At 46.5% G+C, this 17150-nt stretch overlaps 1 protein-coding gene across 1 annotated transcript in view; it reads left to right on the forward strand.

Annotated features, from left to right (window-relative positions):
• CTTNBP2 (cortactin binding protein 2) overlaps nucleotides 1-17150 on the forward strand; it is a 164779-nt gene that overhangs the window by 134304 nt on the left and 13325 nt on the right. The window contains exons 17-18 of the mRNA XM_063927221.1: nucleotides 8122-8300; nucleotides 13943-14148. Coding sequence (XP_063783291.1) covers nucleotides 8122-8300; nucleotides 13943-14148 — 385 coding nt within the window. The remainder of the gene's footprint in view (nucleotides 1-8121; nucleotides 8301-13942; nucleotides 14149-17150) is intronic.

Raw genomic sequence — 17150 nt, forward strand, 5'->3', positions numbered from 1 at the left:
ATCTGCACTAACTTTCTGAGCGATTTTGACTATATAGTCAAAATCGCTCAGTTATATCGCTCCGTGTGTATGCACCTTAAGGTAGAGGACAAGCATAATTTGTTGATATTAACTAACATATGTATAGCTAGATGGCCTGGTCTTGATTCTCATTGTTTGACCAAATAATTTTGCAGTATCTTCAAAAATGTTTTTTAAGCCACACATTTTCAAACAACCCCAAGTTTAATTCTTCAAATATGTTATTTTAGTTTGTGACTATAAAACTGAACATAATGTGTCCATTATACTAAATTGGCCATAAACGGGGTCTAAAAGTACAGAGAGGTCCCTCAGGTTTGAAGACTTTTATTAAAAATTTATTAAACACTACTTCTGTTAACCCCTTTGGGGCTTTTACTAAGGGGTAAATGCTCAAACCTTATTTGTTTTTGTTTTTGTTGCCTTAAAAATGCCTTCTCCTTCCCAACAGTAATTTGGCATCTAATTTTTTTTTACTCCGTTGATTCCTTTTTACTTGTGTTAGCAGAGTTATTTATGAGAACAGCAAAAATAAGATTTTACTCACCGATAAATCTATTTCTCGTAGTCCGTAGTGGATGCTGGGGACTCCGTCAGGACCATGGGGAATAGCGGCTCCGCAGGAGACAGGGCACAAAAAGTAAAAGCTTTTGGACCTAGGTGGTGTGCACTGGCTCCTCCCCCTATGACCCTCCTCCAAGCCTCAGTTAGGATACTGTGCCCGGACGAGCGTACACAATAAGGAAGGATTTTGAATCCCGGGTAAGACTCATACCAGCCACACCAATCACACCGTACAACTTGTGATCTGAACCCAGTTAACAGTATGATAACAGAGGAGCCTCTGAAAAGATGGCTCACTACAACAAAAACCCGATTTTGTTAACAATAACTATGTACAAGTATTGCAGACAATCCGCACTTGGGATGGGCGCCCAGCATCCACTACGGACTACGAGAAATAGATTTATCGGTGAGTAAAATCTTATTTTCTCTAACGTCCTAAGTGGATGCTGGGGACTCCGTCAGGACCATGGGGATTATACCAAAGCTCCCAAACGGGCGGGAGAGTGCGGATGACTCTGCAGCACCGAATGAGAGAACTCCAGGTCCTCCTCAGCCAGGGTATCAAATTTGTAGAATTTAGCAAACGTGTTTGCCCCTGACCAAGTAGCTGCTCGGCAAAGTTGTAAAGCCGAGACCCCTCGGGCAGCCGCCCAAGATGAGCCCACTTTCCTTGTGGAATGGGCTTTTACAGATTTTGGCTGTGGCAGGCCTGCCACAGAATGTGCAAGCTGAATTGTACTACAAATCCAACGCGCAATAGTCTGCTTAGAAGCAGGAGCACCCAGCTTGTTGGGTGCATACAGGATAAACAGCGAGTCAGATTTCCTGACTCCAGCCGTCCTGGAAACATATATTTTCAGGGCCCTGACTACGTCCAGCAACGTGGAGTCCTCCAAGTCCCTAGTAGCCGCAGGCACCACAATAGGTTGGTTTAGGTGAAACGCTGAAACCACCTTAGGAAGAAATTGAGGACGAGTCCTCAATTCCGCCCTATCCGAATGAAATATCAGGTAAGGGCTTTTATAGGATAAAGCCGCCAATTCAGATACTCGCCTGGCAGAAGCCAGGGCCAACAACATTACCACTTTCCATGTGAGACATTTTAATTCCACCGTGGCAAGTGGCTCAAACCAATGTGATTTTAGGAATCCCAAAACTACATTGAGATCCCAAGGTGCCACTGGGGGCACAAAGGGAGGCTGTATATGCAGTACCCCTTTTACAAAAGTCTGAACTTCAGGAAATGAAGCCAATTTTCTCTGAAAGAAAATCGACAAGGCCGAAATTTGAACCTTAATGGACCCTAACTTTAGGCCCATGGACAGTCCTGTTTGCAGGAAATGTAGGAAACGACCTAGTTGAAATTCCTCTGTCGGGGCCTTCTCGGTCTCGCACCACGCAAATATTTTCGCCAAATACGGTGATAATGCTGTGCGGTTACATCCTTCCTAGCTTTAATCAGGGTAGGAATAACTTCATCTGGAATGCCTTTTTCCTTCAGAATCCGGCGTTCAACCACCATGCCGTCAAACGCAGCCGCGGTAAGTCTTGGAACAGACAGGGTCCCTGCTGAAGCAGGTCCCTTCTTAGCGGCAGAGGCCACGGGTCCTCTGTGAGCATCTCTTGAAGTTCCGGGTACCAAGTCCTTCTTGGCCAATCCGGAGCCACTAGTATAGTTCTTACTCCTCTCCGTCTTATAATTCTCAGTACCTTGGGTAAGAGAGGCAGAGGAGGGAACACATACACCGACTGGAACACCCAAGGTGTTACCAGAGCGTCCACAGCTATTGCCTGCGGGTCTCTTGACCTGGCGCAATACCTGTCTAGTTTTTTGTTGAGGCGTGACGCCATCATGTCCACCTTTGGTTTTTCCCAACGGTTCACAATCATGAGGAAGACTTCCGGATGAAGTCCCCACTCTCCCGGGTGTAGGTCGTGTCTGCTGAGGAAGTCTGCTTCCCAGTTGTCCACTCCCGGAATGAACACTGCTGACAGTGCTATCACATGATTTTCCGCCCATTGCAGAATCCTTGCAGCTTCTGTCATTGCCCTCCTGCTTCTTGTGCCGCCCTGCCTGTTTATGTGGGCGACTGCTGTGATGTTGTCCGACTGGATCAACACCGGCTGACCCTGAAGCAGAGGTTTTGCTAGGCTTAGAGCATTGTAAATTGCCCTTAGTTCCAGTATATTTATGTGAAGTGAAGCCTCCAGGCTTGACCACACTCCCTGGAAGTTTCTTCCTTGTGTGACTGCTCCCCAGCCTCTCAGGCTGGCATCCGTGGTCACCAGGATCCAGTCCTGAATGCCGAATCTGCGGCCCTCTAGGAGATGAGCACTTTGCAGCCACCACAGAAGAGATATTCTTGTCCTTGGAGACAGGGTTATTTTCTGATGCATCTGAAGATGCGATCCGGACCATTTGTCCAGCAGATCCCACTGAAAAATTCTTGCGTGGAATCTGCCGAATGGAATCGCTTCGTAAGAAGCCACCATTTTTCCCAGGACCCTTGTGCATTGATGCACTGACACCTTTCCTGGTTTTAGGAGGTTCCTGACTAGCTCGGATAACTCCCTGGCTTTCTCCTCCGGGAGAAACACCTTTTTCTGGACTGTGTCCAGAATCATCCCTAGGAACAGCAGACGTGTCGTCGGAATCAGCTGCGATTTTGGAATATTTAAAATCCACCCGTGCTGTTGTAGTACTTCTTGAGATAGTGCTACTCCGACTTCTAACTGTTCTCTGGACCTTGCCCTTATTAGGAGATCGTCCAAGTAAGGGATAATTAATACGCCTTTTCTTCGAAGAAGAATCATCATTTCGGCCATTACCTTGGTAAAGACCCGGGGTGCCGTGGACAATCCAAACGGCAGCGTCTGAAACTGATAATGACAGTTCTGTATTACGAACCTGAGATACCCTTGGTGAGAAGGGCAAATCGGGACATGGAGATAGGCATCCTTGATGTCCAGAGACACCATATAGTCCCCTTCTTCCAGGTTCGCTATCACTGCTCTGAGTGATTCCATCTTGAATTTGAACCTTTTGATATAAGTGTTCAAAGATTTTAGATTTAAAATCGGTCTCACCGAACCGTCTGGTTTCGGTACCACAAACAGTGTGGAGTAATATCCCTTCCCTTGTTGTAGGAGGGGTACTTTTATTATCACCTGTTGGGAGTACAGCTTGTGAATGGCTCCCAATACCGCCTCCCTGTCGGAGGGAGCTATTGGTAAAGCAGACTTCAGGAACCGGCGAGGGGGAGACGTCTCGAATTCCAATTTGTACCCCTGAGATACTACTTGCAGGATCCAGGGGTTCACTTGCGAGTGAGCCCACTGCGCGCTGAAATTTCTGAGACGACCTCCCACCGTACCTGAGTCTGCTTGTAAGGACCCAGCGTCATGCTGAGGACTTGGCAGAAGCGGAAGAGGGCTTCTGTTCTTGGGAAGAAGCTGTCTGCTGCAGTCTTTTTCCCCTTCCTCTACCCCGGGGCAGATATGACTGTCCTTTTGTCCGCTTGCCTTTATGGGAACGAAAGGACTGATGCTGAAAAGACGGTGTCTTTTTCTGTTGAGAGGTGACTTGAGGTAAAAATGTGGATTTCCCAGCCGTTGCCGTGGTTACCAGGTCTGATAGACCGACCCCAAATAACTCCTCCCCTTTATACGGCAATACCTCCATGTGCCGTTTTGAATCCGCATCACCTGACCACTGTCGCGTCCATAACCCTCTTCTGGCAGAAATGGACAGCGCACTTACTCTTGATGCCAGAGTGCAAATATCTCTCTGTGCATCTCGCATATATAAAAATGCATCTTTTAATTGCTCAATAGTCAATAAAATACTGTCCCTATCCAGGGTATCAATATTCTCAGTCAGGGAGTCCGACCACGCCAGCCCAGCACTGCACATCCAGGCTGAGGCGATTGCTGGTCGCAGTATAACACTAGTATGTGTGTATATACTTTTAAGGATATTTTCCAGCCTCCTATCTGCTGGCTCCTTAAGGGCGGCCGTTTCTGGAGACGGTAACGCCACTTGTTTTGATAAGCGTGTGAGCGCCTTATCTACCCTAGGGGGTGTTTCCCAACGAGCCCTAGCCTCTGGTGGGAAGGGATATAGTGCCAATAATTTTTTAGAAATTAGCAGTTTTTTGTCGGGGGTAACCCACGCTTCATCACACACTTCATTCAATTCATCTGATTCAGGAAAAACTACGGGTAGTTTTTTCACACCCCACATAATACCCCTTTTCGTGGTACTTGCAGTATCAGAGATGTGCAAAACCTCCTTCATTGCCGTGATCATGTAACGTGTGGCCCTACTGGAAAATACGTTTGTTTCTTCACCGTCGACACTGGAGTCAGTGTCTGTGTCTGGGTCCGTGTCGACCCACTGAGGTAACGGGCGTTTTATAGCCCCTGACGGTGTTTGAGACGCCTGGACAGGCACTAACTGAGCTGCTGGCTGTCTCATGTCGTCAACAGTTTTCTGTAACGTGCCGACACTGTCACGTAATTCCTTAATTACGGCCATCCATTCAGGTGTCGACTCCCTAGGGGGTGACATCACCATTATAGGCAATTGCTCCGCCTCCACATTATTTTCCTCCTCATACATGTCGACACACACGTACCGACACCCAGCACACACACAGGGAATGCTCTGATAGAGGACAGGACCCCACTTAGCCCTTTGGGGAGACAGAGGGAGAGTTTGCCAGCACACACCAGAGCACTATATATGTATAGGGACAACCTTACAATAAGTGTCTATCCCTTATAGCTGCTTATATCTGTTATTTTGCCAAATAAGTGCCCCCCTCTCTTTTTTACCCTGTTTCTGTAGTGCAGGATGCAGGGGAGATTCTGGGAGCCTTCCTACCAGCGGAGCTGTGTGGGAAAAATGGCGCTGTGTGCTGAGGAGATAGGCCCCGCCCCCTTCTCGGCGGGCTCTTCTCCCGCTTTTTTCTGGAAAACTGGCAGGGGTTAAATACATCCATATAGCCCAGGAGCTATATGTGATGTATTTTTTTGCCAAATAAGGTAAATTCATTGCTTCCCAGGGCTCCCCCCCCCCCCAGCGCCCTGCACCCTCAGTGACCGAAGTGTGAAGTGTGCTGAGAGCAATGGCGCACAGCTGCAGTGCTGTGCGCTACCTTATGAAGACAGGAAAGTCTTCTGCCGCCGATTTATGGACCTCTTCTTGCTTCAGCATCTGTAAGGGGGCCGGCGGCACGGCTCCGGGACCCATCCATGGCTGGGCCTGTGATCGTCCCTCTGGAGCTAATGTCCAGTAGCCAAGAAGCCCAATCCACTCTGCACGCAGGTGAGTTCGCTTCTTCTCCCCTTAGTCCCACGCTGCAGTGAGCCTGTTGCCAGCAGGACTCACTGAAAATAAAAAAAACCTAAGTATACTTTTACTTCTAAGCAGCTCAGGAGAGCCACCTAGATTGCACCCTTCTCGGCCGGGCACAAAGATCTAACTGAGGCTTGGAGGAGGGTCATAGGGGGAGGAGCCAGTGCACACCACCTAGGTCCAAAAGCTTTTACTTTTTGTGCCCTGTCTCCTGCGGAGCCGCTATTCCCCATGGTCCTGACGGAGTCCCCAGCATCCACTTAGGACGTTAGAGAAATGGGAATACTCTTTTGGTTTCTTTTCAAGATTTTCTTTGTAGTGGAAAAAATATTCTATTAAAGACTAGGGGGTATATTTACTGAATAGTGGGTCTTTAACGCCTCTGATTAGCGGTACCTTTGATCGCTGGATTTAAAAAGACAAGGTAATAACTGCTAAGCCCACATAATTGGCATTCCTTGGTCAAAGGTGCTTTGAAAACCTGCTGTTTAGTAAATATACCCCCAGGAGCTTCTGGCAGCAAAACGTTCCTTGTTACTGTATGTGTAGAATCATCTATTGAAAGGATTTCTGCCGCACAGTTATCATTTACACTGATCACAGAGATCTACTACACTGCCAAGCATCACATAGGAAGTCTTATGTTAGGCATGCTGACTACTTCTCTTTCCACAGTTTGATTAATCCACACTTATCACCCAGCATCTCTTTTTTGATGCTTCTTTGATGCCAATAGCTCTTATGTTTTCTATTGCGGCCAAGGTTAGGAAATATTTATTAATTATTCTTTTATGAAAAGGTTTGATCATTGACCCCAAAGACCTGAAGCTTTCTAGAATTTTGGAGATGAGATATGGTTTTCTACAAAGAATGTTTCCAATTATAATAGCGAGTGCTTTCGCTATTAGTACCACATACTAAATGCCTGTGGGCGTCACCAGGCCAGCTGCAAACTGTCAGTGCTAAGATAATTTCCTGTATTCATTCAGCCACATATTCTGGCATGGACTAGCAATAGTGATAGAGATGGACAGCTCCTAGGAAATGAAATCTCTCAGTGATCACTATTTGCTTGGGAGCTAAGTGACTCTGTAAAATGTCCATAATGTCCTTAAAGGTTTTATCGGCAAGTTTCAATAGAGCCAGTAGACTACACATTAAACTTAGGACTCGAGGCACTCAATAACACGTCACCTTCCTGTCTCCTGAACATTGTTGGCCAAGCAATATAGTTGCATATATAATAAAAAAAAAAAAAAAATATATATATATATATAAAATAAATAAATAATAAAGTGACATATATCTATGCACGACTGCAATGTTAACTCTATTCCCTGTTAAACTGGAGGTAGGAGCACAGGGGTTAAACTAAAAAAAACAAACACACAGGCAGCCCACTCCTCCCCATCCAAAACCTTGCCACAGCCCACCGACCTCCTGCGCTGTCATCAGTGACTGAGGGCAGACTGGCTGGAATTTTAGAATAGCCAAGTGTTGCGTGCAGCTGTTACAGGCAGGAAAGAGGCAGAGCTAACACCCAACAAAGGCAGAGAGGAAGGCTTCTCCCCCACTGCTCATACCGCTGCTGGGGCACAACCTGCCGCAGCGCCGTCCCTTCCTCCGAGGTCTGCCGCCGCACAATGACGTCATTGAAGTTTGGCGGGTGGGGGCGAGACCTCTATTGTTCGGCCGGCGGCCTCAGCGCACACGGCACACAGCGGCACCGTACTGTACGGTACAGTCTGTACATGACTTGGTGATGCGCGGGAGGGGGCGGAGCTGGTCCCCATATTGCGGGATACAGGAAAAGCCTACTGGATGGTTGCTACCAAATCCTAGAGAATCCAGGAAATCCGGGAGAAGTGGTTGTGTAGAATTGCGAGTCGAGATGAGCATACACAGACATCTGTCTGATTTCTGGTGGATCACTGAAACTAGGTGTACTTATGGCTTTTGAAAATGCACACTGATATTTTTGCATGGATTAGGGCAATGTGGTTACAGAAGTGCGTACCCCTCCTCATACGGCAAAGTTAGCATTTATTTCTGAGCACACAATGTGGGTGCATATGAATGCGTGTCTGGTCCAGTTCCCGTAATCTACACAATTTAAGTATTTTTCTAGATCCATTTACACATTGATAACATATTGACTGCTCATTTCCTTTTAGTTCAAGGGAAAACTCCCTCCACCTAGTGACCCGGTGTGTAAAGGTGTTGATTGGATATGTGCTGTCTGGCGCCAGCTGAACTCCTGCTTGTCTCGCCTAGGCACACCAGAGGCACTTATTGGACCACAGCCATTTATGTCTTGTCCATTAGTGCCTGGAAATGCTCTAGTAATGGTGAAGTAAGTACTTTTATCTTCCTTTGGTATACTACTAATACATAGTAATAGTATGGTCAGAAATACAGTAGAGAAGAAAAGAACTAAATGAAATACCAAGGACATCATCGTTTGCTTGACAGTATTGCCAGCTTTCTAGCATATGATTGGTAAAAGCACATTTAGTATTTTAGGCTCTTAAAGCTTGGCAACTGTATGGTGGTTATTCTGGCCCTGGGTATAAGTGATTTATGTCATTAACCATGTATGATTAAAAATATATATTTCTCTAACGTCCTAGTGGATGCTGGGAACTCCGTAAGGACCATGGGGAATAGCGGGCTCCGAAGGAGGCTGGGCACTCTAGAAAGATTTAGGACTACCTGGTGTGCACTGGCTCCTCCCACTATGACCCTCCTCCAAGCCTCAGTTAGATTTCGTGCCCGGCCGAGGTTGGATGCACACTAGGGGCTCTCCTGAGCCCTTAGAAAGAAAGTATAGTTTTAGTTTTTTTATTTTCAGTGAGACCTGCTGGCAACAGGCTCACTGCAGCGAGGGACTAGGGGGAGAAGAAGCGAACTCGCCTGCTTGCAGCCGGATTGGGCTTCTTAGGCTACTGGACACCATTAGCTCCAGAGGGATCGACCGCAGGCCCAGTCCTTGGTGTTTGGTCCCGGAGCCGCGCCGCCGTCCCCCTTACAGAGCCAGAAGCAAGAAGAGGTCCGGAAAAACGGCGGCAGAAGACATCAGTCTTCACCAAGGTAGCGCACAGCACTGCAGCTGTGCGCCATTGCTCCTCATGCACACTTCACACTCCGGTCACTGAGGGTGCAGGGCGCTTGGGGGGGGGGCGCCCTGAGCTGCAATAAAAACACCTTGGCTGGCAAAAATACCACAATATATAGCCCTAGAGGCTATATATGTGGTAAATTCCCCTGCCAGAATCCAGAAAAAAGCGGGAGAATAGGCCGCGGAAAAGGGGCGGAGCTATCTCCCTCAGACACACTGGCGCCATTTCTCCTTCACAGATCCGCTGGAAGGAAGCTCCCTGGCTCTCCCCTGCAGTCTACACTTCAGAACAGGGTAAAAACAGAGAGGGGGGGCACTAAATTTGGGCGCAATACATATATAATATAAAAAGCAGCTATAGGGGACATAACTCAGTTAGTCCCTGCATTATATAGCGCTCTGGTGTGTGCTGGCATACTCTCACTCTGTCCCCCCAAAGGGCTTTTGTGGGTCCTGTCCTCATTCGGAGCATTCCTTGTGTGTGTGAGGTGTGTCGGTACGGCTGTGTCGACATGTTTGATGAGGATAATGATGTGGAGGCGGAGCAGATGCCTTTAGAAGGGATGTCACCCCCTGCGGGGCAGACACCTGAGTGGATGGGCTTATGGAAAGTAATGAGTGCACGTATAGACTCCTTATATAAGAAAATCGACGACATGCCAAATGTGGGACAGCCGACTTCTCAGCTCGTGCCTGCCCAGGCGTCGCATGGGTCGTCAGGGGCTCTAAAACGCCCGCTACCTCAAGCAGACCCAGATGTCGACACTGATACTGACACCAGTGTCGACGACGATGAGTCAAACCTGATGCCCACTAAGGCCATTCACTGTATGATTGAGGCAATGAAAGAGGTGTTAAACATTTCTGATATAACTACTTGTACCACTAAAAAGGGTATTATGTTTGGAGAGAAAAAACTACCCGTAGTTTTTCCCCCATCAGATGAATTAAATGAAGTGTGTGAAGAAGCGTGGGCTTTCCCTGATAAAAAATTGGTAATTCCTAAGAAGGTACTAATGGCGTTCCCTTTCCCGCCAGAGGATAGGTCACGTTGGGAAACACCCCCTAGAGTGGATAAAGCGCTCACACGTTTGTCTAAAAAGGTGGCACTACCGTCTCCGGATACGGCCGCCCTCAAGGAACCTGCTGATAGAAAGCAGGAGGCGATCCTGAAGTCTGTATATACACACACAGGCATTATACTTAGGCCAGCTATTGCGTCAGCTTGGATGTGCAGTGCTGCCGCTGCTTGGTCAGATAAACTGTCAGAAAATATTGACACATTAGACAGAGACACGATCCTGTTAACCATAGACCATATAAAAGACTCAGTCTTATATATGAGAGATGCACAGAGGGAAATCTGCCGACTGGCATCTAAAGTAAGTGCATTGTCCATTTCTGCTAGGAGAGGCTTATGGACTCGCCAGTGGACAGGAGATGCAGATTCTAAAAAGCACATGGAAGTGTTGCCATATAAGGGTGAGGAATTATTTGGGGATAGTCTCTCGGACCTAGTTTCCACAGCAACGTCTGGGAAGTCAGCATTTTTACCCCATGTCCCCTCACAGCCTAAGAAGGCGCCGTTTTATCAGGTTCAGTCCTTTCGGACCCAGAAAAACAGGCGTGGAAAAGGCGGGTCTTTTCTGTCCAGAGGCAGAGGTAGGGGAAAAAGGCTGCAACAAACAGCAGGTTCCCAGGAGCAAAAGTCCTCCCCCGCTTCTTCTTTCAAGTCCGCCGCATGACGGTGGGGCTCCACAGGCGGAGCCAGGTACGGTGGGGGGTCGCCTCAAAAATTTCAGCGATCAGTGGGTTCGCTCACAGGTGGATCCCTGGATCCTGCAAATAGTATCTCAGGGGTACAAGCTGGAATTCGAGGCGTCCCCACCCCACCGGTTCCTAAAATCTGCCTTGCCAATTGCTCCCTCAGACAGGGAGGCGGTGCTAACGGCAATTCACAAGCTGTATTCTCAGCAGGTGATAATCAAGGTACCCCTACTTCAACAAGGCCGGGGTTATTATTCCACACTATTTGTGGTACCGAAACCGGACGGTTCGGTGAGACCCATTCTAAATTTGAAATCCTTGAACACATACATAAAGAAATTCAAGTTCAAGATGGAATCGCTCAGGGCGGTTATTGCAAGCCTGGACGAGGGGGATTACATGGTATCCCTGGACATCAAGGATGCTTACTTGCATGTCCCCATTTACCATCCTCACCAGGAGTACCTCAGATTTGTGGTACAGGATTGCCACTACCAATTCCAGACGCTGCCGTTTGGACTGTCCACGGCACCGAGGGTATTTACCAAGGTTATGGCGGAAATGATGATACTCCTTCGAAGAAAGGGAGTTTTAATTATCCCGTACTTGGACGATCTCCTAATAAAAGCGAGGTCCAAGGAACAGTTGTTGGTGGGAGTAGCACTATCCCAGGAAGTGCTGCACCAGCACGGCTGGATTCTGAATATCCCAAAGTCACAGCTGGTTCCGACGACACGGCTACTGTTCCTGGGTATGATTCTGGATACAGTCCAGAGAAAAGTGTTTCTCCCGGAGGAGAAAGCCAGGGAGTTGTCATCTCTAGTCAGAGACCTCCTGAAACCAAAACAGGTATCAGTGCATCACTGCACGCGGGTCCTGGGAAAGATGGTGGCTTCTTACGAAGCAATTCCCTTCGGCAGGTTCCATGCCAGAATCTTTCAGTGGGACCTGTTGGACCAGTGGTCCGGATCGCATCTTCAGATGCATCGCTTAATAACCCTGTCTCCAAGAACCAGGGTGTCTCTACTGTGGTGGCTGCAGAGTGCTCATCTTCTAGAGGGCCGCAGGTTCGGCATACAGGACTGGGTCCTGGTGACCACGGATGCCAGCCTTCGAGGCTGGGGGGCAGTCACACAGGGAAGAAACTTCCAAGGACTATGGTCGAGTCAGGAGACTTCCCTTCACATAAATATTCTGGAACTAAGGGCCATCTACAATGCCCTAAGTCACAACAAAAAGTTAAAAAAATATTGCGCCAGGTCAAGGGACCCTCAGGCGATAGCTGTGGACGCTCTAGTAACACCGTGGGTGTACCAGTCGGTTTATGTGTTCCCTCTTCTGCCTCTCATTCCAAAGGTATTGAGAATAATAAGAAAGCGAGGAGTAAACACAATTCTCGTGGTTCCGGATTGGCCAAGACGAGCGTGGTACCCGGAACTTCAGGAGATGCTCTCAGAGGACCCGTGGCCTCTACCGCTCAGACAGGACCTGATACAGCAGGGGCCCTGTCTGTTCCAAGACTTACCGCGGCTGCGTTTGACGGCATGGCGGTTGAACACCGGATCCTAAAGGAAAAGGGTATTCCGGAAGAAGTCATTCCTACGCTTATTAAGGCCAGGAAAGATGTTACGGCAACGCATTATCACTGCATATGGCGAAAATATGTTGCATGGTGCGAGGCCAATAAGGCCCCAACAGAGGAATTTCAACTAGGTCGATTTCTGCATTTCCTGCAAGCAGGAGTGGATATGGGCCTAAAACTAGGCTCCATTAAAGTACAGATCTCGGCTCTGTCGATTTTCTTTCAAAAAGAACTAGCTTCAGTACCTGAAGTTCAGACTTTTGTAAAAGGAGTGCTGCATATCCAGCCCCCGTTTGTGCCTCCAGTGGCACCTTGGGATCTCAACATGATGTTGAGTTTCTTAAAATCACATTGGTTTGAGCCACTAAAAACCGTGGATCTGAAATATCTCACGTGGAAAGTGGTCATGTTATTAGCCTTGGCTTCAGCCAGGCGAGTGTCAGAATTGGCGGCTTTATCATGTAAAAGCCCTTATCTGATTTTCCATATGGATAGGGCAGAGTTGAGGACTCGTCCCCAATTTCTCCCTAAGGTGGTGTCAGCGTTTCACCTGAACCAGCCTATTGTGGTGCCGGCGGCTACTAGTGAATTGGAGGACTCCGAGTTGCTAGACGTTGTCAGGGCCCTGAAAATATATGTTTCCAGGACGGCTGGAGTCAGAAAATCTGACTCGCTGTTTATCCTGTATGCACCCAACAAGCTGGGTGCTCCTGCTTCTAAGCAGTCTATTGCTCGCTGGATTTGTAGTACAATTCAGCTTGCACATTCTGTGGCAGGCATGCCACAGCCAAAATCTGTAAAGGCCCATTCCACAAGGAAGGTGGGCTCATCTTGGGCGGCTGCCCGAGGGGTCTCGGCTTTACAACTTTGCCGAGCAGCTACTTGGTCAGGGGCAAATACGTTTGCAAAATTCTACAAATTTGATACCCTGGCTGAGGAGGACCTGGAGTTCTCTCATTCGGTGCTACAGAGTCATCCGCACTCTCCCGCCCGTTTGGGAGCTTTGGTATAATCCCCATGGTCCTTACGGAGTTCCCAGCATCCACTAGGACGTTAGAGAAAATAAGAATTTACTCACCGGTAATTCTATTTCTCGTAGTCCGTAGTGGATGCTGGGCGCCCATCCCAAGTGCGGATTGTCTGCAATACTTGTAAATAGTTATTGTTAACAAAAGGGTTATTGTTGAGCCATCTGTTGAGAGGCTCAGTTGTTTTCATACTGTCAAACTGGATATTGTATCACGAGTTGTACGGTGTGATTGGTGTGGCTGGTAAGAGTCTTACCCGGGATTCTAAATCCTTCCTTATTATGTCTGCTCGTCCGGGCACGGTGTCCTAACTGAGGCTTGGAGGAGGGTCATAGTGGGAGGAGCCAGTGCACACCAGGTAGTCCTAAGTCTTTCTAGAGTGCCCAGCCTCCTTCGGAGCCCGCTATTCCCCATGGTCCTTACGGAGTTCCCAGCATCCACTATGGACTACGAGAAATAGAATTACCGGTGAGTAAATTCTTATTTTATGTATTTTAAAGGTGGATGTCAAAATTGTGGAATGCTGTAATTGTTCCAAAAGTCAAAGAAGCAATCCTTTCCATTGCCACAATAAAAAGGCCCTCTCTTCTTGGGCATGTTACAGCCACAAAAACTCCAAGTCATGGACACCAGGCGATTGTTAGAGCTGCTCTCAGTATCCTGCTGAATAAAGCTATTCTACATGGCTGTCATATTCCCAAGAGTGGTAAGTGCTGTCTGTAAAACCGATATACTGCACACAGAAAAGACACAGTAAGAATTTTGTGTCAAACACATTTTACATCTTACAGTGAAATCTGGAGGTGATCTACAAAGGTGTTTCTGTGCTCCTCTGCAAAAGTGCAACTTGGTGTATGATTCATCTCATTAGAAGCATGGGATAAGGCTCATCTCTGCCACCTCTTAGTTGGTGAAAGATCATTTTACCTAAACAGTACTCAGCCATGAATACCCCCAGTCCAACCAGCTCCTTCCATTGAACGGTGCAAACTTTTGTGCACCCACAGAAGTCGCTATGTATATTGGGTTATGAATTCGTTCTTACCACTAAAATTAGTTACAGTTGAACAAAGTAAATGTGTTTATATTTATAAATCTCTCTTCCTGACATAATCACGTAAAACATTCAGCCATTTACTAATGCACTTCATTAATAAACTTTAAATAAAGACACTGTTGGTCATCAATATATGAAAGATGGTGTATTACTGAGCGAGGATGAAAGATATAAACTATCTGGCATGCTTATGCTTCACTAAATATATATATTATGGGGCGAGGCCACAGAGGACCAGAATTAGAACCGGTGCTGGCGTGCTCTCCGGCTTTTATATCCAATGTAATCATCCTGAGCAGGATTTAACAATAGGTGGTGGCATATTCCAGTGGGGGAAGTGGCGCTGCATGTGGGGGTGCTGATCGGGTTCAGTTGTTAGATGCTGATGCCCTGGTGTAGCGGTTTTGTTTCTGAGGCCTGGTAACCTGCCCACAGAGTCTCGTTGTTTGTGCATTGTCCTGGCCTCGTCCAATGCCTGGAAAGAGCTTGCTGCTTGGTCTCTAGTACTCCCCTGATATACCACTGGGCCCCCTGTTATATCCTCATCTGATTGGACACACCACGTACAGCTGGGAGTGTTCACTATGGGCAAGATGAATCATGCGATGGCTGCCATAAAGCTTTAGCGATATGCTTGCTCCTCTATGCCACAGTCCCCGTGGATGGTTTCTTCCAGGGCTCCTCTGCCCTGCCATCACAAACTGGTAGTGGTTGAAACTGCTAGCAAACAAGTGTTTTTTCATCAAATTAAAGTCTTTCCAGCATTTTGGGTGACAGAAAAATGTATAATAACATATTTCAGTGTTTTTATACAAGTTTATAAAATGTTGGAATAAACAATTTTACCTAACATCTGCAACTTCTAAAACCCCTCTACCGTCAATACCATATCTCCACGTACATTTAACCCATTATTTTACTCATTATTGAGCTTTTTAGAGAAATTCTCCTGGAAGCTGACTTGTCTTTATTGACCAAATTATGCTGTTTTAACCCCTCATGTAATTCATGCTTGTACGCAAATGCAATTGCGATTTTCTAGGCTATGGAGCTGCTAATGTTAGCAAGTGAAGCTGCCGTCCCCGAATGAAAAGAGATACCCAACGGAGCTTTCTCAAACTCATTCGCAATTGTGTACACATTCGCGACCTATGTACAAAAATGAGGAACATTGGACCCAAGGGGTTGACTTTAGCTATGCAGACTAGACACAGCAGTAGTGACTCAGAGGCTATGTTTTTACACATACGAGCTTGCAGCTGACTGCAGATACATGCCCCGAAAACGACCATGACACGCCTGCGTTTTCCCATCACTCCTCATAATTTCCTGGTCACTTCCTGTCCATCGCTTTTCCATGAAATCCTCATTGTGAGCTGGATGACAGCGGCATCTTTGTACATATACACATCGATTGCGGCACATCTGCAGTCTACCAATAGTCGCTCCATTGCGTGATAATCGCCCTTTGCATACAAACATGAATTTTGCCCTGTGTCCTGACATGTTTACCTTTAAAATAATTTTTTACCTGCTCAGGGGGATGCATACAAAATTTTGACAAGAAAATTACTGCAAGTTTTGAGTTGGATTACAAATGTAATTTGCAGTGCAAGTTCGCCATGAGAACAGCTCGCAGAACACAACTCGTACCTAATTGGAATGACCCCTATGAGTCATTTTGGATATCCAGTTATGTCCATATATACAGTATTTGAACACTAACACGATCTTCATTATTTCTGCTTTTTACACCACCTCAATGGATTTGAAATAAAAAAAATTATATGCAATTGAAGTGCAGACTTTCAGCTTTAATTCAAGAGGTTGAACACAAATATCCTATGAAACGTTTCGGAATTGCAAACATTTTTATACACAATCCCATATTTTCATTGGCTCCAATGTAATTAGACAAATGAATATGATCATAAATAAACTGTTCACTTTTAACACCTTATTGAGAATCCTTTGTAGGCAATGACTGCTTGAAGTCTGGAACCCATAGACATCTCCAAATGCCTTTGTTACTGTATGCTTTAAAAGGGGGGAGAGAAAGAAAACTCTTTTTTGGGGGGCACTCTTTGAAAGTTTTTATAATTAAAATGTGACTTTTATTATAATTTATTACTGTATGCTTTGCCAGGCCTTTACTGCAGCTGTCTTCGGTTGTTGGTTGTTCATCGGTACTTCTGCCTTTTTAGTTGTCTTTTCCGCAATTGAAATGCCCTTGATTGGGTTGAGATCATGTGACTGACTCGGCCATTGCAGAGTATTCCACTTCTTTGCCTAAAAAAAGAAATTAAAAAAATCTGGATTATTTTCGCGTTATGTTTTTGGTAATTGTTCAGCTGTATATTGAAGTACCATCCAATTAACTTTGCAGAATTCGACTGACTAAGCAGACAGTATGTCCCTATACACTTTAGAATTCATCCGGCTGTTTCTGTCTTTTGTCACATCATCAGTAAACATTAGTGACCCAGTGCCATTGGAAGCCATGTGTGCCCATGCCATCACACTGCCTCCACAGATGATGTGTTATGCTTCAGATCATTAGTCTCATCTATCCAAAGAATGCTGTTACAGAACTGGGCTGGGTTTTTTAGATTTTTTTTGTTGGGCAAAATGTAACATATCCTTTCTATTGT

The sequence above is a fragment of the Pseudophryne corroboree genome, chromosome 6, assembly GCF_028390025.1.
Source record: "Pseudophryne corroboree isolate aPseCor3 chromosome 6, aPseCor3.hap2, whole genome shotgun sequence".
Lineage (NCBI taxonomy): Eukaryota > Metazoa > Chordata > Amphibia > Anura > Myobatrachidae > Pseudophryne > Pseudophryne corroboree.